At 59.1% G+C, this 26,693-nt stretch overlaps 2 protein-coding genes across 2 annotated transcripts; both read right to left on the bottom strand.

Moving 5' to 3' along the window:
• Window positions 1-5,971: 5,971 nt before the first annotated feature.
• Window positions 5,972-6,665, bottom strand: GNG8 (G protein subunit gamma 8). Its single transcript, XM_047077797.1, has 2 exons — window positions 6,367-6,665; window positions 5,972-6,162 (listed from the first exon to the last, which is right to left on the bottom strand). Exons 1-2 carry the CDS (start codon window positions 6,448-6,450, stop codon window positions 6,034-6,036), a joined length of 213 nt encoding a protein of 70 aa, XP_046933753.1. The 5' UTR covers window positions 6,451-6,665; the 3' UTR covers window positions 5,972-6,033.
• A 9,678-nt stretch (window positions 6,666-16,343) lies between these two features.
• DACT3 (dishevelled binding antagonist of beta catenin 3) lies at window positions 16,344-25,758 on the bottom strand. The gene is made up of 4 exons (XM_047079148.1): window positions 25,510-25,758; window positions 19,916-20,012; window positions 19,623-19,775; window positions 16,344-18,623 (listed from the first exon to the last, which is right to left on the bottom strand). The coding sequence occupies exons 1-4, from the start codon at window positions 25,756-25,758 to the stop codon at window positions 17,224-17,226; spliced, it is 1,899 nt and encodes a 632-aa protein (XP_046935104.1). The 3' UTR covers window positions 16,344-17,223.
• Between the last annotated feature and the right edge of the window lie 935 nt (window positions 25,759-26,693).

The raw sequence follows: 26,693 nt of genomic DNA, 5'->3' as shown, positions 1-26,693 counted from the left end.
TTCTCTGCCTCTGCCTCTCCCTCTCTCTCCCCTCCTCACCGCACCTCTGTCTGCCTTCTCTCTCAGTGCCTCCTCTGTCCCCCGCTCTCCTGTCAGCCGAGGTCTGTGTCTGTCTGTGTTGGTCTGTGTGTGTCAGCTTCTCCCTGCTTCCCTCCTCCTCCCTCCCTCCCTCCCTCCTCGCCTGGCCCGGCTTTTTCATTTCCTCCCTCTGCCCCGCCTTCCCCTCCCCTGCTTGCTCTAGAGGCACCCCTCCCCAACCTCGGGCTCTCTCCATCTCCCCTGCCCGGTCCAGGTGCCCTCACTGAGCCACCTGCCACTTCCTCGCAGGAGGGTCTCTCTCTGCTCTTCTCCCTTCCCCGGTGGCCCCCCGTGGGGACCACTGAATGTCACACTCGGGGGCACGCCGGGACAAGACCTAAGGGGCACAGCTGACCGGTCCGAGAGGCCGTCTGGGGGTGGCCTCTGGGATCCATTCTGGGCTCCAGGCCCCGGGGTTAGGACATTGCCCAGGGATTGAGAAATGACCAGGAAATTCCTCCCCGATGTAGTGTTTTACAGGCATTACTGCGATCTCTGTTCCCCGGACACAATTCGCTCCTTCCAGAAGGCTGGAGAAGGAGGTGGCCGAGCCAGAGGAAAAAATGCCAGTCCCTGGAGCCCATCCCAACTTGCAAGCTCACCCAGCCAGCTGAGTCTGGGAAGAGGGATTCGAGGGACTTGGGACTTGGTGTCCCCGCCGTCGGGGGCGGGGAGTGGGGGGTTGGGGGGGTACCCAGGGCTTCCAAGAGCACCAAAGGGGAGCGCCCTCCCACCCTCCGGCTTCTTGCTCCAGCAATCCCAGGCCCTTAGGCCAAGCTCTGGTGACCTTGACTTCCAGGAATAATTCTGGCCACAGACAGCAGTCCAAGACTCCAACATCACTGTCACATGGTTCTCTCCCACACCCCAAACACACCCCCGGCCACCGCGTGTCCCAGCTGGTAACCGGTCCTGGTTCCCACTGAGTCAACGGCTCCCCATTCAGCCTCCCCGCCCCTAAGGGCCCGAGACCCTGTCGGATACCCCTTAGGGGAGGCCCGTTTGAGTAGAGGGATGACAAACTCCATTTGCCCTGAGCTCCTGTCTCCATCCCACCACTAACTAACACCAGCTTCACGGGCCTGGCGGCCAACCGCGGCCAGTGGCCCATCCCAGAGCCCCCTTTGTCACAAGGAGAGAGCCTGTGCCCGTGTTGCCTCATGTCCAAGGCCAGGAGGGATGCTCCCGATCTCCAGGGCCGGACACTGGGTAGCTGCAGACTTCCTCTCTCTGTACCCAGGCCCCTCAGTGACCACAACCCCCGCACTCCTTCTCCCCCTCTCCCTATCGCCCGTGCCCAGCTGGCATCCCGGCTTCCGGCCTCAGCTCCAGCCATAGCAGGGGCTCTGAGGGGGGGGGGGGCCCTGTGTATGGGCCTCAGGCCTCCTAGCTATGTGGTGCCCCCCCCCAACCTGCCACCGCCCCATGCTCTGCAGTCCCCAGACGGACCAGAGGGAACTCAGGAAGTTGTATCATATTAATGAAAGATGACGCCTGGCAGGCTTCTGTCCTGTCGAAGCATCAGGGGAGTTGGGGGGGGGGCGGGGGTATCTCCGGTTCCTGGAGCCTCCCTCCCACTGGCTTCCTGTCCCCACTGGGGACGTGAAGCGTTCAGGAAGTCCACTCTGCTCCCATGCCCAGTGAGGCCTCACACACCCTGCCCCCCCTCCAGGCCTCAGTTTATCCACCTGTGCCACTGGGGGCCGGGAGTCCCGGGGCCAATGTCAGTGCTGGACACACTTCCACTTACTTTCCGGGAACCCTGACATCCTGCCCAGCTGGGGCCACGCCCACAGCAAGGGCCACAAAGGGTTCCTCTTCCTGCAGGTGCCTTGGGGTGAAAGGTCCCCCCAGCTGTGCTATGAGGGGGCAGGCGGCTTCCACGGGGCGGGGGAACCGTGGGAAGGAGCCGCCCCGGGTGGGTGAGTCAGCCTCCTCCCTCTCGCACTGGTCGAAGGCGACTCAGGCGTCCCCAGAAGGACCGCGGACAGAGGGGCAGAGGAGAGGACAGCCCAGGGACAGCTGGCGCCGGCCGGCACAGAACTTGGGCAGGGAGGGGCGGGGGGGCACCCGGGGGCGGGGTGTGCCAGGGACCGTGGTGGACGTGTGACCTTCACGTGCGGGTCTGTGTGGGATTAGTGTCACCCGGGTGAGCCTTGGAAGAGCGCTGTGAGTGTGTGTGTGTGTGTGTGTGCACTCTGGCGTCCCTTCCCTCGAAGGTCCACTCGCCCATCGGTGTCTGTTGACGCGTCTTGTTGCGGGTGTCGGCGCCTGGGTACCGCGGGCCCGTGGGCCTCTCCGTGGCTGTGTCTCCCGCGTCGGTTTGCAAGGGAAGGTTTGCTGCCCGGCGCCTTGGGAAGACACGGGTTCTGGAAAGCCCCCCCCCCCGCCACCCGCCGGCCATTTGCTGTGTGACTCCGGACGACGACTTGGTCTAGCTCAGCCCTGATGTCCTCCTTCCTCGAGTGGCTGCCTCGCGCTTACCAGGGGCGTGGTGTGGACAGTGGGGGCAGAAGCCACCCCACCCGCCTCCAGGCAGCCCTCAGGTAGCTGCTGTCGTTATTCCTTCCACAGACTCCCACCCGCTTAACTGTGTGCCCAGGGGGAGGGCCCCAGAGGGGCTCCGAGGCAGGGCCCCCCTCGGTGTGCGGCAAGGGGACGGGGGAGGGAGAGGAAGGTCAGAGCTGGAGACTGGAGTGGCAGGCCCTCGCCTGAGTCATCTGCGCCCCCCAGGTCTCCCCCACCCCTGCTTGTTGGCCAAGGCCTCCGGCTGCCTGCCTGGGCCGCATCTGGCCTTGCGGCTGAGCTCACGCCCCCCCCCCCCCTTGCCCTGGGCCCAACCCTCTCTTGGCTCCCAGCCTCCTGACCTTGCCCCGGGAGAAGGGAGAAGGATGGACCCACCCTGTACCCCTCCCCGCCCCACGCACAGACAGGAGTGAGCACAGCCGCGTCAGCTCTGACACCTGCCAAGCCTACCTGTCCTCCTGTGCCCTCTGCCCGCTGCAAGGAGCCGCTGTGTGCCCATCCTGACCTGTCCCTCATCGGCAGGTCCCAACACCTTCAGTCAGGGGCCCTTTTCCTCTGCCCACCGCCCTTTCCTGCACCGCAAATGGGCCCTTGCCTACCCGCCAGACTCTGCCTCTCACCCCTGCTCCAGGGGGCTCTCCCCTGTCGTCCCTGCCCTGCCTTTGCGGGGGGTGGGGGGTGTGCCCCTCACTTCCGTCCTGCGAGCCCCCTCCCGACACCTCCAGTCGCTTCTGGAAGAGCTCATCCGTCGGCCCCCACTCCCACCTCAAGCCCCCACTGGCCAGGTGATGTCACCGCCCTGTGCCTGATGCCACGTCTGAAACATGGGGATAAACCGGGTCTTTGGGGGGGGGGGAAGGGGTTATCCAACAATTGAGGTGGGGGCTTCAGAAACAGGACTCCAGGAAGTGATGGTCACAGTTGTGGCTCGGGGCCACCCCGCCCCCAGACCCCTTCAGCAGAACCAAGCACTGCTCAGGGCCTGTGGGGTACAGAGGGAAGACAGCCTGGCAGGGGCAGCCCCTGGGGTTGGGGGTGAAGAGGGAGGGGACTGCTGACTGCAATCACTTCCCCAGGCGGGTCACCTCTCTGCCTCTTGGTCTGGCTCTGACCCCAGAGCTGACCTCACAGCTGGGGCTGGCCGGATAGAGCAGCGGGTCACCAGAAGCCCGTGCTCCCGAGTCATACCCGCTAACAAGATTATCCAGATTTGCACGCATGGATGCTGGTCACCCGGGACCTGCTCTGTCCGGCTCATCCGGCCTCCCCCGCCTCCTCCAGGTAGACCTCCCTTCCTGCCCGCCCTCCCTTCCCCACATGGGGTCAGGAAGTCAGGAGAAGGGATCTCCGCTATACAGCCCCAAGATTTCGAAGCTGAAAGGGTCTAAAAATCCCAACAGTCTACGCTCAAGAGATCCTTACACTCGTGAGGTGCAGAGCTCCGGAACTTAGCCGGACAGGGGAAGAGGATTCTGGCCCCCGGGGCTGAAAGACTCCAGCATGCCGGCCCTCTGAGGTCCTGCAATTGGAGATTCCTTCGCCTTTCAGGTTCTAAGAGGCAAGGATGCCGGGTCTGAGAAATTCCAGAACCCTCTGGCGACTTCCCTCCCGGCATCCCTCCTCCCCAGCTCATCCTTGGCTCTCTCTGTCCCCAGTCTCCCCCGGGGCTCCCACAGACATGATGCAACCGGGGCTGGAGCCGGCTGAGAGGTGGGAGGCAGGAGGGAGATGTAATTACAGAAGCTTCTGCCTCGATCCAGCAGGAAGCTCGGAGTTGGGGCCCAGGGGACCCCAATCCGATGTGAATAATGGAGCGCTCGCCAGAAGCGCGCATGGCCCCCTCTAGGGAGGGGAGGCCCAGTGAGGGGGCTCCATCCAGGTCCAGGGGTCCAGCAACCCCCCCCCCCACCCCGTTAGCCCCAAGCTGGGGAGCACAGGTGTTCCTCTGGAGAGAAGAGGAAGTCTGTGAGGACCCTGGGGGGGGGTGTCTCTAACTCAGTGGCCCTCCAGCCACCTCACCGGGTCTGCGGTCTGCGTCTCCTCATTTTCGACATTCAAGACATTTCCCACTCTCTTCACGCCGCGGTAAGAACCCCCTGGGACTCGGCCGCCTTAACCAGGAGACGGTAGGACAGGGGCGGAGACTCTGGTGAACCGCGAAGCCCGGGTCCCATCTCCCAGCCTCTGGGTCACCCGGAGGGCTTAGGCAGGCCTGAGGTCACCAGAACTTCCGATTTGGGAGAAGCCAGAAATAAGGACTTTTATGTGAAGTACTCCTATTTTTCAATTTGGCAACCAAGTCAAGAACATTTTTAAACGTTATGTAGGCCAAAAGTAGAGAACCAAAAAAAAAAAAAAATATATATATATATATATATATATATATATATATATCTGCAGGCTATAAATGTCCTGTGGGCCACCAATGTGTGAAGTGAGAAATACAGGGCAGGAACTGTGACTGAGGCAGCCCTGTGTCCCCAGAACAAAGAAAATAACCACCGAAGGGAGGAACGTCACACCTCAATTTGTCTCCTCTCCCTCCAGCCACGCTTCTCTCTCCTCTGGGTCCCCAAGTGTTATTACCACCATGTCCCAGCTCAGATGTCCCCTCCTTCAGGAAGCCCTCCCCGGCGCCCAAGCTGAGTCAAGCGCTCCCTCGGAGCTCCCCGACCCCAGCCCTGCCCTGACTGGGTCATGACTATCTGGGGACAGGTCTGGGTCTCCTATTGGATTCTGAGCCGCAAGAGGGCAAAGCCAAGGGCTGTCTCGGTCCCAACTATGTCCCCGGGCTTCACCCAGAACAGGGCTGGTCACAGAGCAGGTAGGTAGGTCTTCAGGGAGGGCTTGGAAGAATGAACGGGACAAATGAATGAACAGAGGTCAGTGCTACGGACAGAGGTAAGCCCGTGGCAGGGGGTGGAGTCACTCAGGGAGAGGGAAAGGAGGGGTGGGCACGGGGGCTCCTGGAGAGGAGAGGGGCCAGCTCAGGGGTTCGGGGGTTCAGCGCTGGAGGCCACAGTCTACCCCTCATTACCTCCCAGCTGTGTAACTTGGAGTGAGGGGACCTCCTTTGGCTCAGTTTCGTCCCCTGCAAAATGGATACTATTCAAGTAGCCAGCTGCCTTCTGGGGCTGTGGGGATGATTAAATAAGTTCAGGGTCGCGGAGGGCCCAGTGCAGGTCAGAGTCCGGGGTGCTCACTTCCTCCGGTACACCCTCCCCATCCACAACCCCCCCCCACGCCACACATCCTCACCCCCAACACACTCCAAACACACTCAGGAGGGCCGTGGAGGGACAGGGTCCCCCGTGATGGCCCCAAGCTCTGTGCGTGCCTCAGTTTCCCCAAAAGCACAGGTACCACCACAGCCGCCACGTTTATTGGATTCACTCTGTGGCGAGGGAGGGGGTAAGCTGTCGCGAAGACTCAGAGCAGGACGCAAAAGAGGCGCTTGTCGCGGAAGGGGTTCTCTGCGGCGGGGACCGGCGTCACCAGCGGGTCATCTTTGGCGTGCGTCTCGCAGAAGGCCAGGAGCTCGGCGGCCGCCTGCGACACCTGCGGACGCCGGGGCGCGGTCCGTTCTCCGCCCAAGGCCCCGCCCCCGCCCCGCCCCTTCCCAGCCCCGGCCCCGCCCCGGCCCCGCCCCCCGGGTCCCGCCCAGTTCCGGAGCGGGTCTTCCCGCGGGCCCCGCCTCCAACAGCGCGGGGTCCGGCCCCCGGCCCCGCAGCTCCCTCCGGCCTCCCCAAGCCCACCCCGCACCTTCATGCGATCGATGTTCACCTCCAGCTTCAGCTGTTCCACCGTCTTGCGGGCCTCCGCGATCTTGGCCATGTTGTTGGACATGGCTAAGGGCGGGGAAGAGTTTAAACGCCGGGCGGGAGTAGGGGCTGACGGGGTAGGCTAGGACAAGCCGGGGTCCCCAGGTAGGGGGTGGCAGCGGTAGTGGGACCCGGGCGACAGGGGTGTGGATGGAAGAGCGTACGAATGGGGTGCCCGGAGGTGGAGGGAGGGACAGGAAACCAGAGAAAAGAGGAGGAATGAAGGGACCTACAGACGGGCGACCAAGAGGCAGGCCAAGGGAGGGCCAGAGGGGCCAGAGGAGGGATGGAGGGGTGCAGAGACGGGGTACCTAGATGGAGGGAAGGACAAAGACGGGCGAGGGAAGGCCGGAGGGAAGTCCAGTGATAAGGCTGCCTGGCAGGTGGAGGGAGGGACCGAAGAACAGGGCCACAGGTGCTGCGTGGGGATCCAGGTGTCCTCAGCCCCCGGGGACAGAGCATGAGCCAGGAGGGGGGCCCTCCCCAGGCCAATTAGCGGCGGCTCGGGGAGAGCAAGGAATTAAGATCGCGGCGGGAAGGGCGCAGAGGGGGCCTCATTAGGGCCTTGGCAGCAGCTGCCCCCTCCGGCCCCCTTGGGGAGCTCCCCCACGCCCGGCCTGGCCACCTCAAAGGAGCCTCTGCTCATTAGCCGCCCAACAGAGGGCTGGGGGTGGGGTGCGGCGGGCAACTCGGCCGTGACTGGGAGAGGGGCAGAGAGGACGGAGAGAGGGACACATGGAGGGGCAGAGGGAGCCACAGAGTGACAGACAGACCGAGGCACGGAAGAAATAGAGAGACTGGGCCCGGGAGAGAGAGGTGGAGGGATGAAGCGATGTGGGGGGAGGGGGGACAAGGAGAGGGGTCAAAAAAAAAAAAAAAAGAGTGATCCAGGGGGGACAGAGGGGATGAAGGCACAGGGCAGGGACAGAGAAGGGGAGGTGGAGGGTCCAGGAGGGGTGGAGACAGGGGGTGGGAAAGGATAGAGGGAGGGGCACATGGAAGGACAGAGGAAGGCACAATGATAGAGGGGCAGAGAGAGGCGTGGGGGGGGGTGGATAAAGGGACAGAGGAGAGAGGGGACAGGGGGACAGAGAGAGGGGGATGGAGGGGCTGGGGAGAGACAGGCTGGTGGAGACGCAGACGTAGGAAGTCATTCATTCACTCATTCATTCATTCCTAGGGGGACAGATGGCGGCTGCGATGGGGCACAGGGATCCGCCGTGGGGTGAGACCGGAGCCTCCTACCTGTTGCTGCTCAGGGCCGGGATGGCAGGCAGGTGGCAGAGCCTGGGAGACCGAGTCTGGGTCCCCCTCCCCCACCCCCCCCGCTCCCTAGTCAGCCCCGCCCCCTCCCCGAGGCGCAGCCCCTGAGGGCCCGCCTCCTCCTTGCTGCCACCACCGCTGTCCCGCCCCCCCCCCACCGCCTCGGGTCTGTTTCTTTGGGTCCCCTCTCTCTGTCCGTCCCCCTCTCCATCTCTGCCTCCGTCCCTCTCAAACACGCACGCACACGCTCACTCGCAGGGAAAGACAGTCTTCAAGGGTGCCTGCCCCACGCTCTGCACTCGTCCCGATGTCCCCCAGACCTCGGATGCGGGTCCCGCGCGGCCCCTCCAGCACACGTGCTCTCCCACCCCGTCCCGCCGGCCACCTGCGTCGTCCCGCCACAGACCACCCCTCCCAGCACACAGGCTCACCCTCGCGGTCCCTCAGATCGACGTGCACGCTCTGTCCCGCGCGCGGCGGCGGCGGGGGCCACACAGTCTCACGACTGACCCGCGCTCGCTCGTCACAGTCGCGGCCCCTCCCCCTCCCCCCAGCGCCACACACGGGGGCTCCCCGTCTCTCCTCGTGTGGCCCAGCATCACCGATGCCGCCTCACGCGCCGCAGCCAGACACGCTGTCTCAGAGTGTCAGATGGGCACACACAGCTCGGCCGCGTCACACGCCATGTCTCGAGACGTCACACACCTTGACACGCAGTTGGAACTTCTGTCTGTCTTGTTCACACCCGGCGGCAACTTCACCCGCGCTTTCACCGTCACCCAGTATGTTAGGGACACACACGCACAAGGTCTCTCTCGTGTTGTCATCTCCGAGTGCCCCGCACAGTGGCGCGCTGCCTCACGCGCTGTCCCAACACCGTGACAGTCTCTCGCTGTCCCACCTGCCGTGTGTCGCACATCGTCAGTTTCTCACAGTTGACCAGCGTGGCTGACACACACGGTCACACTCACGTGGTCCCTCTGTCACACCCATTGCCCGGGGCCCGTCACGCTGCCTTCTCACGCCACCTCTGGGTGTGTCACACTCATTCACCCTGTCACCCTGTGACCCCCACAGCCCTCGTGTCCTCCCCATGTTGCACTCTGTGCCCTACAACCTCTCGCTGTCACATCCGGCCTCCTGATGTCACAGTCCCCCAAATGGTGTCGCAGGCACATCCAGCCTCAGGGCGTCCCACACAGCCACCTGCGTGTCACGACCTCTCATGTCACACACTCAGTCGCATACAGCCTCTCTGCCTAACACACGGTTTCACAGACACACTATTTCTGGTTGTCACAAAATGTCACCAGGCCACACAGCCACACACACAACGTCACAAGCTCGCGGTAGTACACGCTCACACAGTCTCTTGGCGTCGCACGCCGTTCCCCGGGGTCACCAGGGGCACCCACAGGGTCTCTGTCTTGCACTGGTCACACCCCTGGGGGCGCCCATACCCAACCCTCGGGCCTCTCGTGACAGCCCCCGATGGCCACACGGGGGCGCCCGCGGCCCGCCGACACCAAAGCCGTAGGCGGAGGTGGAAATTGGGAGGGCAGGGCGTCCCCGCGGGGCCGGCGGGGGACGCAGACCTGGGAGGGACGCCGGGACACAGCAGGGTGGCGGGGCTGGAGGCCAGAGGGAGAGAACTGAAGACGCACTGGGACAGGAGAAATTCAAAGAGAAGGGGAGAGAGATGCAGGGAGAGGCCGAGAGAGACGGGGACGCAGAGACAAATTTGGAGAGATAGAGACCTAGGGACTAGGTGAGACAGAGACAGGCCGAGGATCGCAAAGACAGAGAGACAGAGACATGCAGGGTAGAGGAGAGACCCACAGACAGAAATGGAGAGGCCGAGACAGGGACCGAGAAACACAGACACCCGAGAGACACGCACAGAAGCGCACGGAGACACCAACTCGCAGACCAAGCCTCCCGCCGGGGACGGTGGCGGAGGTGGGGCTGGCGGGGCGCGCCCCGGGGGCGTGGCCTAGGGGCGATGCGGGGGGGCGTGGCCAGGGGCGGGGTTCCCCCAAGGGGCGCGTCCGGGGGGGGCGGGCCAGGAGGGGCGTGGGCTGGCTGAGGCGCGCCCCAAGGGGCGGGCGTTGGGGGAGCAGGGGGAGGCCCTGGAGGGAGCTTCTCCTCGCCGTCAGCCCTTCCCTGCGCGGTTTTGGCCGACTGCATGGGGACGCGAGCCGAGCGGGGAGGGGACACCGCCCGGGTGCCGGTGATCTGAGGGTATCCGACCCTGACTCCCCGCTTCCCCCCGCCACCCCGCAGAAGCCACAGGGCCAGGTGGGGGAAGGGAACCGGGCTCACATCTGGAAAGCATCAGGCGCGCCGGACGTGCCGGGGCCCCGGGCCCGGCTGCGGAAGGGGGGAGGGGAGCCAGGGCGCCCTCGTCCTCCCCCCTCTGCGGGGTCTGCCGGCGCCGGGGAGGGGCCTGGGCGTGCGCCGAGCCTCTGCGCCTCCCGCAGCTGGTTTCCATCAGCGACTTTGGCCCCGGCCGCCCCCAAGGAGGAAACCCAGCTGAGAGTGGGGGAAGCCAGGGTGACGACCCAATCTCCTATCCTGCTTTCTGACGGCGGCCAGACGCCGGGGGGTGGGGGAGGGGGGGGACGGACGCTGCTCGAACCGTACCGAAATGCCCTCCCTTTCTCGCCGGAGCTGCAGCCCCCAGCCGTCTTTCCACCCGACGTGTAACTTCAGTTTTCAGACGTGCAATCCCGCCTTGTGCTGCCCAGGAGTCGCCCCGGCCTCGTGAGAGCCTAGCAGTCAGTGGTGCTATTGTGCCCATTTTCCGGAGGGGGAAACTGAGACCCTGGATTCGGCTTCCGCTTTGACTTTAATTATTCAAGAAATGGGCCGTGAACGCCAGGAGTGGTTCTAGCGTCCCATACCCAATGGCCCACTGTATATTCCCGGCTGGGTGTCCGCGGGTGTCTCGCACTCGACGCGTCCAACACTGAGCCCCATCCGCCAGACCCCCTCCTACTGCAGGCTCAGCCAGCTGATAGTAAATCTTTGGGGTCATTCTTCCCCTGCCCTGCCTCCCTCACGCCCCACGACTGATCTGGTAACGACTGCCATGAACTCCGGCTTGCAGTCTCTTCTCGCCTCCTCTGCGGCTGGCACTCTGGTCCAGCCACAGTTCCTCGCTGGCTTCCCTCATCCGGGGCCCCACAGAGGAGCCAGAGGGACCCTGTTTGAAAGGGAGCCCCCAGATAATAGCCCGTGTTGGCGAGGAGGTGGGAAGGAAAACGGCACAGCCAGGGTAGGAAACAGCCTGGCAGTTTTTTAACAGGCTAAAGAGTCACCACCGTAGGACCCAGCAATTCCAGTCCCTAGGTATCTACGTAAAAGAAATGAACACAGGGGCGCCTGGGTGGCGCAGTCGGTTAAGCGTCCGACTTCAGCCAGGTCACGATCTCGCGGTCCGTGAGTTCGAGCCCCGCGTCGGGCTCTGGGCTGATGGCTCAGAGCCTGGAGCCCGTTTCCGATTCTGTGTCTCCCTCTCTCTCTGCCCCTCGCCCGTTCATGCTCTGTCTCTCTCTGTCCCAAAAATAAATAAACGTTGGAAAAAAAAAATTAAAAAAAAAAAAAAAAAAAAGAAATGAACACATACCTCCAAACACTTGTACCTGAATGTTTCCCGGCGGCTTTGGTCATAATAGCCCCAAAGTGGAAACAACCCAAATGTCCATCCGCCGAGGCGCGGAAAAGCTCAATGTGGTGTGTCCGTCCAGACAATGGACGCTCCTTCGGCGGTAAAAAAAGAAATCAAGCCGTGGTACGCGCTCCCATGTGGATGAACTTTGAAAACATCATGCGTAGTGAAAGAGGTCGGCCACAAAAGGTCACTTAGAGCATGATTCCCTTTGTATGGAATGTCCAGAATGGGCCAAAATACAGAGATAGAGACAGTAGGTTAGTGGTTGTCAGGGGCTGGAGATACCGGATGGAAATATTCTTCAATTGATTGTGGGGAGAGCTGTACAACTCTGTGAACGCACTAAAAGCCACTGAACTCGATTTGGGTGAATGTTACGCTCTGTGAATTGTATCTCAACGTTTAAAAAAAAAATGTTTATTTATTTTGAGAGAGAAAGAGAGAGAAGAATCCCAAGCAGGCTCCATGCCATCAGCCCAGAGCCCCACGCGGGGCTCGAACTCAAGAACTGAGAGATCATGACCTGAGCTGAAACCAGGAGTTGGGCCACCCAGGTGCCCCTTGACTTTTTTATTTGTTGAGTAGGATTCACGCCCAGCGTGGAGCCCAGCTGGGGGCTTGAACTCACAACCCTGAGATCAAGACCTGAGTTGAGATCAAGAGTCAGAAGCTTAACCGACTGAGATACCCAGGCGCCCAGATATGTGACTTATATCTCAATAGAGCTGTTAACCCTTTCACCTCCCCCCCCCCAAAAAAAAACCCTAAGTCCCTCTTGTGCTCAGAATTCTCCCATGGCTCCCACCTCCCTCGAAGTAAAAACCCAAATCCTCACCATGGCCCATGAGGCCCCACACAATGTAGTAGACACTACGATTCTCTGCCCCCCACTCCGGCTACTCCCACCCTTTTGTCCGTCACCCATGCTATTCACATGCCTCACTTCCCCCACCTCCTTCAGATCTCTGTCCAAATGTCCCCTTCTCGGTGAGACCGTCCAGATGACTCTACTTAAAATCACAAACATCTCTGCTCCCTCACCCCACCCAATTTCCTCATAGCTCTGCTCAGTTCTCCCCCATAATCCTTGTCACCTTTAGCAAATTACAGAATTTATTTATTTGTTATGTCAACGCCCCTGCCCCGCCCCCCAGCTCCCACGCCTGTAAGCAGTTCCTTTTGTAGCCTTCTAGAGAGAATCCATATAGGCTATGTCGGACAGCGCTTAAGAGCCTAGACTCTCAGGCAACCTGAACTTCCATTCTGGCTTTGCTACTTATCAGCCTCACGTAGGTTACTTAACATCTCTGTGCTTCGGTTTCTCCATCTGTGAAATGGGCATACGAGTACCCATATATCATCTCTCTAATATACCCTCGAGGCTGTGAGGATTGAGTCACTGAGAATAGAGTCTGGCATGCAATAAATGCTCAATTTCACAGTCAGCTGATATTTTTTGTTTGGGGTGGGGTTTTTTTGTTTGTTTTTTTTTAATTTTTTTTTTAACATTTATTTATTTTTGAGACAGAGAGAGACACAGCATGGACGGGGGAGGGGCAGAGAGAGAGGGAGACACAGAATCGGAAGCAGGCTCCAGGCTCCGAGCCATCAGCCCAGAGCCCGACGCGGGGCTCGAACTCACGGACCGCGAGATCGTGACCTGAGCTGAAGTCGGACGCTTAACCGACTGCGCCACCCAGGCGCCCCATGTTTTTTGAAGTAGGCTTCACATCCAATGTGGGCCTTGGACACAGGACTCTGAGATTACGAGCCACACGCTCTACAGACTGAGCCAGCCAGGCGCCCCGCTGCTATTTATTTATTATTCTTTTTTAATGAGTTTGTACCAAAATCTTAAGAAGAAAGGTCATCCATGTGTACTTCAACCATTTTGACCCCTGTGGCCAGTGTGACCTTGGACAAGTCCCTTTCCCTTTCTGAGTTGCCACTTTTATGGAATGTAGATGAGGCAAATATTCCCAAAGGAAGGCCTGACAAGTAGTGGCTTTTCCTGGTAATTTTTTAAAAATCTTTATTTATTTATTTTTGAGAGAGAGAGAGAGAGAGAGAGAGCACAAGCAGGGGAGGGGTAGAGAGAAAGACAGAATCCTAAGGAGGCTCCACACCATCAGTGCAGAAGCCGATGCTGGGCTTGAACTCACAAACCGTGAGATCATGACCTGAACCGAGATCAAGAGTGAGAGGCTTAACCGACTGCGCCCCCCCCCCCCCCCGCCAGGCATCCCTTGGCCAACTTTTCTTTTCCTTATTTATTAAATTTTTTTTCTTTAACGTTTATTCATTTTTTGATAGAGACAGAGTGCGAGTGGGGGAGGGGCAGAGAGAGGGGGAGACACAGAATCCAAAGGAGGTTCCAGGCTCTGAACTGACAGCACAGAGCCCGACGCGGGGCTCGAACCCACGGACCGTGAGAGCATGACCTGAGCCAAAGTCAGCCGCTTAACCCACTGCGCCACCCAGGCGCCCCTTGGCAAACTTTTAAAAATGACTTTTGTTCATTGGTATGCAAAAAGAAATACTTGTTTATCCATACACACACACTGCCCACCCACCTTCTAGAATGGAAACTCCACAAGGAACGAAACTTTTTTCTGTTTTGTTCCTTGCTCTTTCCCCAGTGCCTCAGTGGGCAGTGGAGATGCAGGTGAGCACAGCTGGCCTGATCTCCTGCTCTCTCAGAGTTCAAAGCTACCGAGAGGTGGACCCACCCATCTAGACACAAAGTCAAAGCAGAACAAATACCATTCTCCACCTGACTGTGGGGTCAGGTGGGGGATGGGTTCTAGCCCTAACTCCCTCCTTCTTGCTGTGTGATCAGGGGAAGTAATGGCCCCTCCCCAAACTTCTAGTTATCCATCCATGAAATGGGTATGATTATTGAACTTATCCAATAGAAATATGGGCAAAGAGTATGAACAGGCAATTCACTGAATTACAAGTGGGCCAATGAATATACCAAAGTATGTGTTGCCTCAAGGGTACGGGAGAGAGACATGCTAATTAAAACAGAACATGGGAGAGGTGCCTGGGTGGCTCAGTCCGTTGAACGTCCGACTTTGGCTCCGGTCATGATCTCACAGCTCATGAGTTCAAGCCCCACGTCGGGCTCTGCGCTGACAGCTCAGAGCCTGGAGCCTGCTTCAGATTCTGTGTCTCCCTCTCTCTCCTTTCCTCCCCCACTCGCACTCTGTCTCTCTCTCTCTCAAAAAACAAAACAAAACAAAACAAAAGCATTAAAAAAATTAAAAAAAATAAAATCACAAATAAAAGGTTAAAAAAAAAGAAATGAAAATATCAGCTGAGGGCGCTTTTAGTGGGAGGAAGTGTGGCAATGTCAATTAAAAGTTTTTAATTTTTTTTTTAATTCTTGAGAGAGAGAGAGACAGAGCATGAGCGAGAGAGGGACACAGAATCCGAAGCAGGCTGCAGGCTCTGAGCGGTCAGCACAGAGCCCGACCGACAAGGGGCTCGAACTCACAAACCATGAGATCGTGAACCTGAGCCGAAGTCGGATGCTCAACCAGCTAAGCCACACAGGCGTCCCTCAATTAAAAGTTTTTAAATGAGTGTACATTAATGACCAAACAATTCTATTTCTAGGAGTGAAGCCTACAGAAATACATACATATATGCACATAGAGGTATGTACAAGGACATTCCTGCAGCAAGGTCCCTAACAGCAAAATAATTGGGAGAGCTGACAATCCCACAGCAGACTCTTATGCAGCTAATAATAATAATAATACAGTGAGGGGGGCACCTGGCTGCCTCAGTCGGTAGAGCATGCAACTCTTGATCTTGGAGTTGTAAGTTCAAGCCTCACGTGGGGTGTAGAGATTAATTAAAAATAAAAGCTTAGAGCGCCTGGATGGTGCAGTGGGTTAAGCATCCGACTTCTGCTCAGGTCATGATCTCAGGGTTTGTGAGTTCCGGCCCCATTTTGGGTGAGCTCGAGCCCTGCTTCAGGTGAGCTTGAGCCCCACTTCGGGCTCCACACTCTCTCTCTTTCCCTCTCTCTCTGCCCCTTGCTCACTCACACACTCTCTCTCAAAAAAAAATTAAAAATACTAAAATAAATAAAATCTTTAAAAAACAATCATTATACAACGATAGGAAAATGTCATCTAAATTGAGATGAAATGGACAATTTCCTAGAAGAATACAACTTAGTAAAACTGACACAGGAAGAAATAGAAAAGTTAAATAGCACTATAACCATCAAAGAAACCCGATTTGTTTTTTGTTTTGTTTTTTTGTTTTTGTTTTTTGTTTTTTGAGAGAGAGAAAGAGAGAGAGGGAGAGGGAGAGAATCCCAAGCAGGCTCCAGGCTCAGCATGAAGCCCAACGCAGGACTCTATCCCAGGACCCTAGGATCATGACCTGAGCCAAAATTAAGAGTTGGACGCTCAACCGACTGAGCCACCCGGGTGCCCCCCCAATATCTAATTCTTAATTAAAATCCTTCCCATAAAGAAATCTCTGGACACAGATGACTTAACACCACCAAATGAAAATAATAATAATAATAATAGAATAAAAGTGATAAATAATGCAAATACATGGTTCAATTTATATATGTATATATGTACATATACATGGTATATATGTATAATATAGTTATATATTTATATAGTTACTTAAATTCACATATGTATGCAAACACATAAAGGGAAACATTCAAGGATACACATCAAACTGACTATGATGACTCTTGAGAAAAGAAATTTGGGTTGGCCCTTCACTTATATTTTTATGAAACCATGTTTGTGACCAAACACAACTCAATCAAAGGTCAGATTCATTGTGGTAAAACAGCCCCATGGTAGGAAAATCAGGTTGAGACCCACCCTGAGATCTGCCACCTGGCTCTGGACACCCCTATGTTCAAAGCAAATAGTAGTTGCTCACTAAACGTGAGTCCAAAGGAAAGCCATTTTACCACAGAAGGAGAGTCCACCACGTATGGAACAGTGTGCATTTATTTACAAAGAGGTTAGAGAAACACAGAATCTGGCCCCCCTGTGCACTGGGGAGTCACCATCGTCATAATAAATACAGTAATTTTAAAAAAGAAAAAAAAATACTGGATTGGAACAGCTGAGGGTCATCCTGGGCTCTCCCCACTCCCTTTGGGAGGGGGGAGAAAAGGGGGGGCATGAGATAGAAACCATCTTCCTTCCCCTCTTCTACCTCCTAATCCTCCATAACTGTCCCGGGATAGAGGCGAAAGGGTCCTTCTTTCCAGGTGCTACCACCTCCTAACTGACCCTCAAAACCCCAAAGTCAGTGCTCCTTCCTTTCCCAGGGCACTCTGCAGGCACCACCCGGGTCAGACACAGCGTCTCTGACCACGGTGCCAAGGGGATAGCTTAAGAATCCAGGGACATGGATGGGGGCACTTTGTGAATGGGGGAGGGGGGGAGACACCAGATCTGGGCATGGAAAGGAGGAATAAGAGGGCTCAGTGACAGTGGTGAACGGGAACAAACGGACTAAGTGTCTAAACTAAAATGGGGAAATTCGAACTGAATTACCCCTTCCGCATACCATATTACACCCATAGTACAGATGAGGAAAGTGAGGCCCAGACAAAGGGAACTTTCTGGCCCGAGGGCTGCAGAGCCAGCAGCTGAACTGGGTCAAACAGGGCTCCTCCCCCATTCCTCCCTACGGTGGAGGGGGAGCCTTTTCAACCAAGACTGCAGTGGATGGGGGCAGTGAGGAAGGGTCTTTGGAAGCAGAGAAAATGGTGGTCTTTGGAAGGGAGGTATGGAAGGGTCAGTGATTGGGAGTGTGGTGGTGCAGAGGCCATGAAGGGGGAGCCCGAGCAAACCCCCAAACTCACACTGTAGTCATGACCTTGAGAGAACCCGAACGGAAACGCAGTATCTTTTTCTTGAGCGCGTGGGAAGCCTTGATCTTCACAAACACTTTGGCGGGGCCCGCGGGGGCCCCTCCACCTGCACCACCCCCTGCCCCAGAGGCTGCGGTGGCTGCCACCAGCTGCTGCGGCCACACCAGGCCACCGCTGCCGTCTGAGTCGCTGGATGCGGAGCTGAAGGCAGGCGACTCCCCCTCGCTGGCGCTCGATTCACTCTCCCCATAGCCGCCGCCGACGCCGCCGCCGGTGGGACCCCGGCGTCCAAGGGGCCCCAGGCGCCCCGCAGAGCACTCAGAGTCGCTGCCCGCGCAGCCATAGAGAAGACGGCGCTGCGGAGCCGACGGGGATGGGCCGGGCCCCGGGCCGCGGGCTGTCGGGGCTCGGGGACGGCCGCGGCGTCCGTCCGCAGCGTCGATCTCCGCCGTGGAGCGCCAGCGGCGGCAGGACCCCGCGGCCTGCGCCGCGAGTGTGGGCGCAGGGCCGCGACGGGGCCTCGGCGGCCGGGGCTCTTCCCGTTCGGCCGTGGGGTACTTGGGGGGCCCCGGAGGCACCGCGGCCGCGCGGCCCAACAGGCTGGTCTCAGACTGGGAGCGCGCGGCCTTGCGAGCCCTGGGCGAGCCCCGGCGGCCCGAGGCCTCCGTCACGCGTCCGCGGCGGCCGGCGGCCCGGGGACGCTCCCGGGGTGGGGACTGCTCCACGCTGCGGCCACGGGTCAGTGGTGGCGCTTTGCGGCGCGCCGCGCGGCCGGGGAGGCCGCGGGTGGCGGCCTGCGCGCCCGGGATGTACTGCGCCTTCACCAGGCGACCCTCGGCCGGGCTGTCGGGGGGCGAGGGAGCGGCGGGCGGCGCGGCGGGCTCGGGCGCCGTCTCCGACTCCCACGGCGAGGCCCAGGCGCGCCCCAAAGGCGCCGGGCTGGCGGGACGGCCCCCCGCGCGCTCCACTGGGGGCTCGGGCGCGGGCCGCGCGCCTCCGGGGGGCGGGGACACGTCGGGCGGCCTCTGGCGCACGCTGTTCTGGCGCCGCGGGCCCCCGTCCGCGCCCCCGGGACTGGTCCGGGGCTGGCCCGCCCCCCGGCGGCGGCGCCTGCGCAGGAGCGCCGAGATGTAGCCGTCCAGGGGCCGCCCCGTGCCGGGGGCGTCCGGCGAGTCCGCAGGAGGCCGGACGCAGGGCCGCGGGCTGCGCAGCGCCACGGCGTGCAGGGGGCTGGGCGTCAGGAAGGGCCCCGCGCGGGCCCGCCGCTCCGCGGAGGAGCAGGCCTCCGGGCCCGCGGAGCCCGCTGCCGTCGGGTAGGGCGCCGAGTACGATCGCGGCACGGCTGCCCGAGCGCTCACCGCCTCTGGAGCGCTAGGACTGGCGTCTCCTGGGGAGGGAGGCAAAAAAAAAAAAAAAAAAAAAAAAAAAAGGAAGAGAGTGGAGAGACTCTCGAAGCCCCTTCTAAGGTGAGCCTAGGAGGGTCAAGTTGCCTACCCCTCCTCCTCCACTGTCATCAAAAACCCTGCTCTCCCCCCCCCCCTTCCCTCATACCAGGTTCATAACCAAATCTTCACAAGACCCTGAATGGTCTGTCCCGCCCCTGCCTCTCTGACCTCCATCTCTGACGCCTCTCCTCTGTAATTTTAGGTCTCCGGCTACATTGGCTTCCTGGTTGCACCTGCCAGTCACGTTCCAGCCTCACGGCCTTTGCACTTTCTGTTCCCGCTACCTGGAACACTCTTCCCTGAGGATATCTGTTTGGCCCACTGCCTCACTTATTTTAGGACGCCACTCAAATGGCACAGTCTCAGTGACCTCTTCCCCGGGGGCCGCGTCTTCTAAAATGGCAACTTCCTCGCCGATTCCAAAGAGGACGCCCTCCCTGGTCCCCTTCCCCTAACTTTCTTCTCTGTCTGTCTGTATCTGACTTATCTTGTTTATTATCTGTCTCTCCCACTGGAAAGTCAGCTTCTTGAGGACAGGGGTCTCCCCCCACCCCACCCCCCACCCCCGCCACGACTGCATCCCTCACCACTAGGATAGGGCTACGCCATAGTAGGGGCTCAGAAACTTACTTGTATACATGGACAACAGCAGTTCCTGTTTCCCGAGTGGCTACTGTGGGTGCCAAGTCTAATAGCAATTAGGGCTGAGGCTCCCTGAATATGCAAAACTTCCCTACGACGTAGGTGCTGTTGTCAATCCCACTTTAACCGAGGGAGGCACGGAGGCCCCGAAAGAAGCAACAGGCTCAAAATCACACGAAAAGGGGAATGTCACAGCCAGAATTCGAATCCAGGTCAGTCTGACTCAGAAGCTTGGGCTCAAAACCATTCTCCTACTGTCCATTCCCTGGTTCTCAGGGCCCCAACCCCACCCACCTTACCTAGGGACTTGGGCCTCTCGCTGGCATAGATGCCCCGGGGTTCAGCGGGACCCAGGCGTCCATAGGAGCCAGATCCAGAGAAGCCACTGTCCCCACAGAAGGTAGAGGGTGGTGAGTCTGGACCCCCCGTGGAACTGGGGTCTTCATAGAAGCCTGGATTCCAAGGAGAAGAGGAGAGGTCATCAGGGGCCTGGGCGGGGAAGCCAGGGGTGGGGGAAGGAAGGGACCAAGAGGCAGCCCGAGAGGTAGGGGCAGGAGGAAAGATGGGGGTATCCCAGGCACGCCCTGCTTACCTGAGCTGCGCCCGCTCTCCTGTTCCAGGCCCCCAGACTCCAGGCTCAGATCTCCCAGCTGCTGGCCCAGGTCCCAGATGAGCCCAGGCAAGGCCTCCTGAGGGCATGAGGAAAGCAGATTGGTCAGAATGCCCCCCCAACCTCTGCCAAGGTTGCCCCCCACATCTTCCCAGACCATGGGTAGGGTTTCACTTTGACAATGAGGCTCTGATTTCAGGCCCCAGGATCTCCCCCCTCGAGTTCTCTGTCCCTTCAGCCCAATGGAAGTCCTTCCGATGGTCTAACTCAAGTCCTTCGTGCTGCAGTGACATCACTGTCTCTTGGGTGTGCTAAGCTTCAGAAGGCCTGCTCCCTATCAGGTGTTCCCTCCATTTGTGCTCGTGGCCCCTTAACACCTATTAGGATGTCCCTCTTTGAGCCTAAGCTCAGGTGGTCCAGCTGGAAGGGCAATTCGCTGCTACCTAGCAGATCCCTTAGCCATGGGGTCCACCTTCTCCAGTCCTTGACCTTCTCTTCTTGGATGCTCCCATCTCCCCCCACCGCCCCTTATCGGCAGCAGAAAGTCCTTCTGCAAGGCTTCCTTAAGTCCTTCCTGCTGCAGACCGATTCTTTCCCTCATATGGATAAAATAGGCAGACCACGACTCATGCTAAGTCCTTTGCTCCTTCTCTTGGGAAGAACCACTCCCCCGCCCCCCAACACCTACTGGCAAGTCCTTCTGTGAGTCTAGCCTTAGTGGGTACTACAGCAACAAGCCCCAGCAGGTTCGCTTGCCTGGGGGACGGCATCTTCCTCCTGCCCTTGCTTCATTCCTACCCAGAAGCCTCACCCCCCTCCTACCCCCCCCCCCCGTGTCTCCCATCGCCCCTCATCCCCAGGAGAAATTTCTGTTGAGTCTATCCCGGATCCTTCTTGCTGCAGGAAATGACCATTTCTTATCAGGGATGAATGAATGAAGGTGAAAACCCTTTTAGCGGAGCGGCCGTCATTAGCGAAGGGGGTGGGGCTGAAACAACACAGATGGGGCCTCTGAGACACTAGGGCTTAACCCCATTTTGGAAAACAGATCCAGGAAGAGTCCCACATGGGTCTGGGTGAGGCCAGAGGTGGCGGCAGCCGCGGGCCGACGGTTGACCCTCAGACAAAAGCGGCTTGTCTGGACGGCGGGCGGGAGGCAGGGAGGGGGGAGGAGCTGGGAGGCCAGGCGCCCAGCCCTGCCTATTTAGGGCAGAAAGACGGGCCGGCTCCCCCGCAGACGCCCCCCCCTCCCTCCCCCAGCTTCCTACTCCAGCGGCGGCTCTCCTGGCCCCCCCCCCCCCGTCCTCACCCCTCCCTCCCCCGCCCCCAGAACAGAAGCCCCCTTCTGGGCTTGTTTATAGGAGCAAAGTCAACAAATCGGTCCACTTTGGGCTCCTGCCCTGGGCCGTGCAGAGATGCTCAGGGTGGCGTCATCTTTGAGCAGAACCCAAGAGGGCAGCCCAACTGTGTCGTATCAGGGGTGGCTAGAAGCGTTCCCGGAGGGCCCGCGTACCCCACGTCATGTCCCCCCTACTAATCGCCCCCTTGCTCACTCTGCCGTAGCCTCGTAGCCACACTGGCCGCCTTGCTGCCCCGCCCCCCCCTCCCCAGCACGCCTTGCGCCTGGCCAGCTCCTACCTCTGTAAGATGTGTTTCCCCTGAATTTCCCCCTGGCTCCCTCCCTTGCTCGGTTCAGATCTTCGCTTTACAGGATCCCTCCTCTGACCAGTCTTTCCAAAATAGCTCCCCAGTCATTCTGCACCCTGTTGCCCTGCTTTCATTCCCCACCCCCACCCCCACCCCCACATGACCTCCTGGCTCAGAATGATACATTGGGTTGTCATTTGTTTTTTGTCTGCTCACTAAATGCCGTTCCTGGAAGGCAGAGCGTTTTGTCTGCTTTGTTGGCCGCAGCGTCCTTCCCCCACTTCCCCCCCCCCCCCACACACACACACCCACCCCAAGCCCGGTGCATAGCACAGTGCCTGGCACAGAGTAGGCGCTCAGGAGATGTTTGCTGAAGGGATGAACGTATACAGCAGAATACTATGCAGCTGTCAAAACGGAAGGAGGCCATATGTGTATACAGGCATCACTCACATAGAGCCTCCAGGCGGAAAAGGAAAGGGCATAGCACCAGCGTGAGTCAGAATTACCTGAAGGGCATTGTTCGCGCCTAAATTACTGGGTCCCGCCTCCAGAGCTTCCAGAGCTTCCAGGCTGGAGCTCCATTTGCATATCTTGCCAGTCCCCCCCCCCCCCATGTTGCTAGTCCAGCGGCCACACCTTGAGAACCACTGGCATTGTCCCCCCAAGGACCTCACCCAAGAGACCAGAATTTGTGAGAAAGCAAAGCATCGGGCGCCTGGGTGGCTCAGTCGGTTAAGCATCCGACTCTTGATCTTGGCCCAGGTCATGATCTTACGGTTTGTGAGCTCGAGCCCTGTGTCGGGCTCTCCGGCTGACAGCGCGGAGCCAGCTTGAGATTTTCTCTTTCTCTCTCTGCCCCTAACCCATACGCGCGCGCTCTCTCTCTCTAAATAAATTTTTAAAAAATTTTTTAGTACAATAAAAATTAAAAAGCAAAGCAAAACACTACACTTCTTGGTATGTAAGCTGTGGAAGAGGTCTGGAGGGACCCACACCAAGGTGACAACAGTGTCGATTCCAAGGAGACCTGGAACAAGTTACTTCCCCTCTCTGGGCCCTGGTTTCCTCCTCTGCAACATGGCATTCAACTCCCTCTCTTATGGGGTGTCATAAGGATTAAATGAACTAAAATAGCAGTTTCTTTTAAGCTCTTAATAAATGCTAGCTTTGATTGTTACACGAAAGCTCTGAATTTCTTTTTCTTTTTTTACTATTTACTTATTTTTGAGAGAGAGAGAGAGAGAGAGAGAGAGCACGAGCAGGGGAGGGGCAGACAGAGAGGAAGACAGACACAGTCCGAAGCAGGCTCCAGGCTCTGAGCCGTTCAGCACAGAGCCCGACGCGGGGCTCGAACTCACGAACCTGGAGATTGTGACCTGGGCCGAAGTCGGGCGCTCAACCGACTGAGCCACCCAGGCGCTCCCAAAGTGCTGAGTGTCTCAACAAGGAAAATAGAAAGTCTTGTTTCACTCGTGTAATTAAAAATAAAGATGAAACGATTGATTTGGGAGGGGGGGGGTGAAGTTCTGCCCGTGTCATGTCGGTTCCCAGAAGGAGTTAAGGGGGACAGACAGGAGAGGCCTCCCCTTCCCCCGCACCTGGACCCTCCAACACCACCCTAGTCTACACACTCTCACTGTTTGTAAGTTTGACCCCCATCCCTTCCAGGTGCGAAGCAATGATAACTCTTTAAAAAACCAGAAGGATGTTGGCCTGAATCTAGCTCCCTGTGTACCCACAATGCCCCTCATCCTTTTTTTTTTTTTTTTTTTTTGCAAACCCTTCTGCCAGGGGACCGTCCGCCATCCAGGGAGGGTTAACATGCATGGGGTTACGACCCCTGGAGACCCCTTTGCCCAAGCGTTTCCAGACCTTTGTCCCCACCCCACCCCCCACTGCTCGTCCAATTCCCTTCGTCTCTATTAGGAAGTCTTTCTGCAAGTCTAACTTAAGTCCTTCTTGCTGGAAGGGGACCCTTTCTCTTGGTGGGAGAGAACAGAACCCCCACCCCCCCCATCCAGGATTCTTGCCTCTTTTCTCTGAATATCCCTCGTCTTCCCCTGCACCCCCCAGCATTCCTATTAGAAACTAATCAAGTCTGGCTTCAATCTTTGTTGCTTCAAAGGGAGTGTATTCCTGGGGCAGGGGAGGGGGGAACAAGGGGGGGGTGGGAGGGGGAAGTATCCTAAGACAGAGGCTCAGGGATCAGAGGAGGTACCCACACCCTCCTCAGAAGGACCCAGGAACCCCCAACGGCAGAGGAGTTTATATTTAGCGTTTCTCTGTTCCTCCCTCGGTGCCGCTGTCTCTCTCCCGCTGCCTGCCACCGCCTCCTCCCTGACGCTGGGACGGAGCTTTGCCTGGAGAGTGTGGGGGAAAGAGGCCTCTCCACTACCACCTCCGGGGGGGGGGGTGGTTAGGCAGAGGGGCGGAGAAGGGGGGAGACTTAGGGGCAGGGATGGGGAAGCTGAAGGACAGAGAGAGGAGACTGAGGCAGACAGAGGGCGAGACTGAGGGACAGGAAGGAAGGACACGGCCTGCCCATCCCCGTGCTTTCTCCCTCTCCTCGTAGGGTGGGAGGTGCCTTCCCAAGCCCAGCCAGCTTAGGGTGGGGGGGGGGGAGCGGGGTGAAGGCCCCCACAAGGCGTCTCCAACTTTGGGAGGGGGTGGGGCCTCCCACAGCTGTTTCTGTTTCCAGAGAAGAATGTGCAGGGTCCCGCTCCCAGTCGGGGGAGGGGCTGTGCGTGCAGCCCTGGAGTCTGGCTGCAGACCCCCTCCCCATTCCCCATCTGGGGCGGGGGCAATGGAGGTCAGCAGCAGGGAGAGCCCCCTCCCCCGCCACCCCCGGCTCAGGTTTCCCCAAACGGGAAGCTCTGACCACACACAGGCTTGGGGATGGGATCTGCAAGGGGAGAGCCAGGGTCTGGGGCCTGGCAGGCTGGGGGGGGGGGGGGGGAGGGGAAGAGAGAGGTGGGGACAGGGACTTGGGGCCGGAACAGAGAGGTGCAGAAATGCAAGGGAAGCCTGGGGAGACAGAGATAGACATAGAGGGTTAAGAAAGATAGAAACAGACACTGAAAGTCACAGGGATGTGGCAATAGGGAGAGAGAGTGAGGGGAATCCAGGAAGAGGTCAGGAGAATGAACAAATGACAGAGAAGGAGAGAGGGGTGGTGCTCCTTAAGTCCTTCCGGAGACCTCTGCCTCATTTTCCACCATGAGAGCACTCGGGGAGTTCAGAAGTCGGGCCCCCACGCGGCCTCAACCTGCCTCTTCTGGGGTTAACCGAGGCTGGGACCAGGTAGGAAAGGAGGGAAAGTGTCACCAGAGAGTAAAGATGACCGCGGGGTCCTCAGGGACTGCAAGCTTCCTCTCAGCAGTGGTCCCTCCCTCAGGAGGCCCGAGGATCCCCTCCCCCCCCCCACCCCGCCCCCTCCGGAGATCTCCAAGCACATCGGGACTTAGGGAAGATGGAGCCCTGGTGGCGGGGCCAAGCGGGGCATGTTTGGATCCCGGCTGTGTGACCTTGGGTGAGTCACTTGCCATCTCTGAACCTCAGCTTCTTTCTCTGCAAAATGAGGACTATCACCCTCCTCTCCCCCAAGCTTCAAGAAGACAACGCATACCAAATACTCGGCCCAGGCTTGACACATACTTAGCGCCTAGGAGAATTTTCTTTAGGGAAAGGGTCTGTGCATTTCACGAGGCCCCAGCGGAGGCGATGCAGTCCCCCCCCCCCACCACCTTCCCCAGTTTGGGGGTGAGGAGGCCAGATCCCGCCCGCCGCCCATACTCCTGGGTCTCCAGCCCCACCCCCTGTCCTCTCCCCCTCCCCCACCGCAACGGGTGTCTGAGCATCCAACCGAGACAGACAGACAGATAGACACACACGGGGGCGGAGGGATGGACGGACAGGCGGCCCCTCACCAGCTGCTCCTCCAGGGCCGCTGCGGCCCGGCGCGCCGCCGCCGCATCTTCGTCCTCATCGGCGTCCTCCTCGTCCTCGGCCTCGGCGCCCCCCATTCCGGGCTGGGCCAGCCGCAGCGCCTGCTGCACGCGGTACTCCTGCCTCTCCCGGAGCCAGTGCAACTCGCAGAGCCCGGCCAGGCTGCCCTCCAGCCAGCCCCGCAGCCGGCCCCGCTCGGGGCTCACCGGGAACGAGAAGGCCCGGATCATGGCTGCGGCCCCCCACCCCAGCCCGGCCGGGCCCCACGGCCACCCCTCTCCGGGTCCCACCTCCCCGCCCCAACAGCCCGCCTGCCCGCCCGCCCGCTGGCCCGGCTGTCACCGTCTCATCTGCATAGGCGCCCGCCCATTGGGCCGCCCACCCGCGCCTTATCTGCATGGCCACGCCCCCGGCGACAGAGCAACCGTCGCCTATTGGCTGCTACCCTCCTTTACGAAGCTGCTCGGCGGTGCACCCGCGCCCCCCGACGCGACGCATGCTCGCAGCTCCCTACTCGCTTTGCTTCGGGGCGGCCTCGCCACGCCCCACCGCTTGCCAGCCTTTGGGGCCTGGTCACGCCCCCTCTCGCGTCACAATGAAACAAGTCCGCCCTTGCTTCAATGTCATTGGTCCGTGCCTCCCGGGTCCCGCAGCTGGTTCCGCCCCCTTGCGGGCGAGCTCAGGCTACCATTGGACTGTACCGCGAGAGGGGAAGGGGTGATCTATAAATAGGGAATGGGTCCACGTGACAGTTTGGCAGCTGTTCCTCTCCCCCCCCGCCCCTAGCAACCCTAAGCTGCTGAGGCTGTGCGGGGGGGGGGGGGGGGGGGGCGGAGAGGGTTATTGAGTCGAGCCCTGATTTTGCCTCCTCTTCCACGAAGCCTTCCCAGACACTCAGCTGTATAACCAGAGGACCAGGCTGGCTAAGACCGGCATCCTCCCATAAAATGATGCTTCTAAGCGGGACCGGCTTCACCGGCGTGTGACCAGCTTAGGAGGGCCCTGTGCTTGGTTTAATATTCGGCTGTTCCTGTCTTGAAATTCTTATTTTTTGAACAAGGGGCTCCGCATTTTCATCTTGCAGCAGGCTTCCCAAATTATGTAGACAGTCTCAACTTCTAACTAAGAGTCTGAGATCGATGACATCCCAAATTCTGGAATTAGA

This window comes from Lynx rufus, unplaced genomic scaffold (assembly GCF_022079265.1).
Source record: "Lynx rufus isolate CCGP_SWC_20201006 ecotype Redwood Valley unplaced genomic scaffold, mLynRuf1.p SCAF_16, whole genome shotgun sequence".
Taxonomy (NCBI): Eukaryota; Metazoa; Chordata; class Mammalia; order Carnivora; family Felidae; genus Lynx; species Lynx rufus.
Note: the sequence above shows the minus strand (reverse complement) of the source record. Positions and strands in the feature narration are given on the sequence as shown.

What these genes read in the sequence shown, in the direction of transcription:
- GNG8 (XM_047077797.1), bottom strand. Translation starts at nt 6,450, where the DNA reads ATGTCCAACAACATGGCCAAGATCGCGGAGGCCCGCAAGACGGTGGAA. An exon ending in TGAACATCGATCGCATGAAG is followed by an intron (nt 6,163 to 6,366) that starts GTGCGGGGTGGG and finishes CGGCGTCCGCAG; the next exon opens with GTGTCGCAGGCGGCCGCCGA.
- DACT3 (XM_047079148.1), bottom strand. Translation starts at nt 25,758, where the DNA reads ATGATCCGGGCCTTCTCGTTCCCGGTGAGCCCCGAGCGGGGCCGGCTG. An exon ending in CGGCCCTGGAGGAGCAGCTG is followed by an intron (nt 20,013 to 25,509) that starts GTGAGGGGCCGC and finishes TCATGCCCTCAG; the next exon opens with GAGGCCTTGCCTGGGCTCAT. An exon ending in CGAGAGGCCCAAGTCCCTAG is followed by an intron (nt 18,624 to 19,622) that starts GTAAGGTGGGTG and finishes CTCCCTCCCCAG; the next exon opens with GAGACGCCAGTCCTAGCGCT.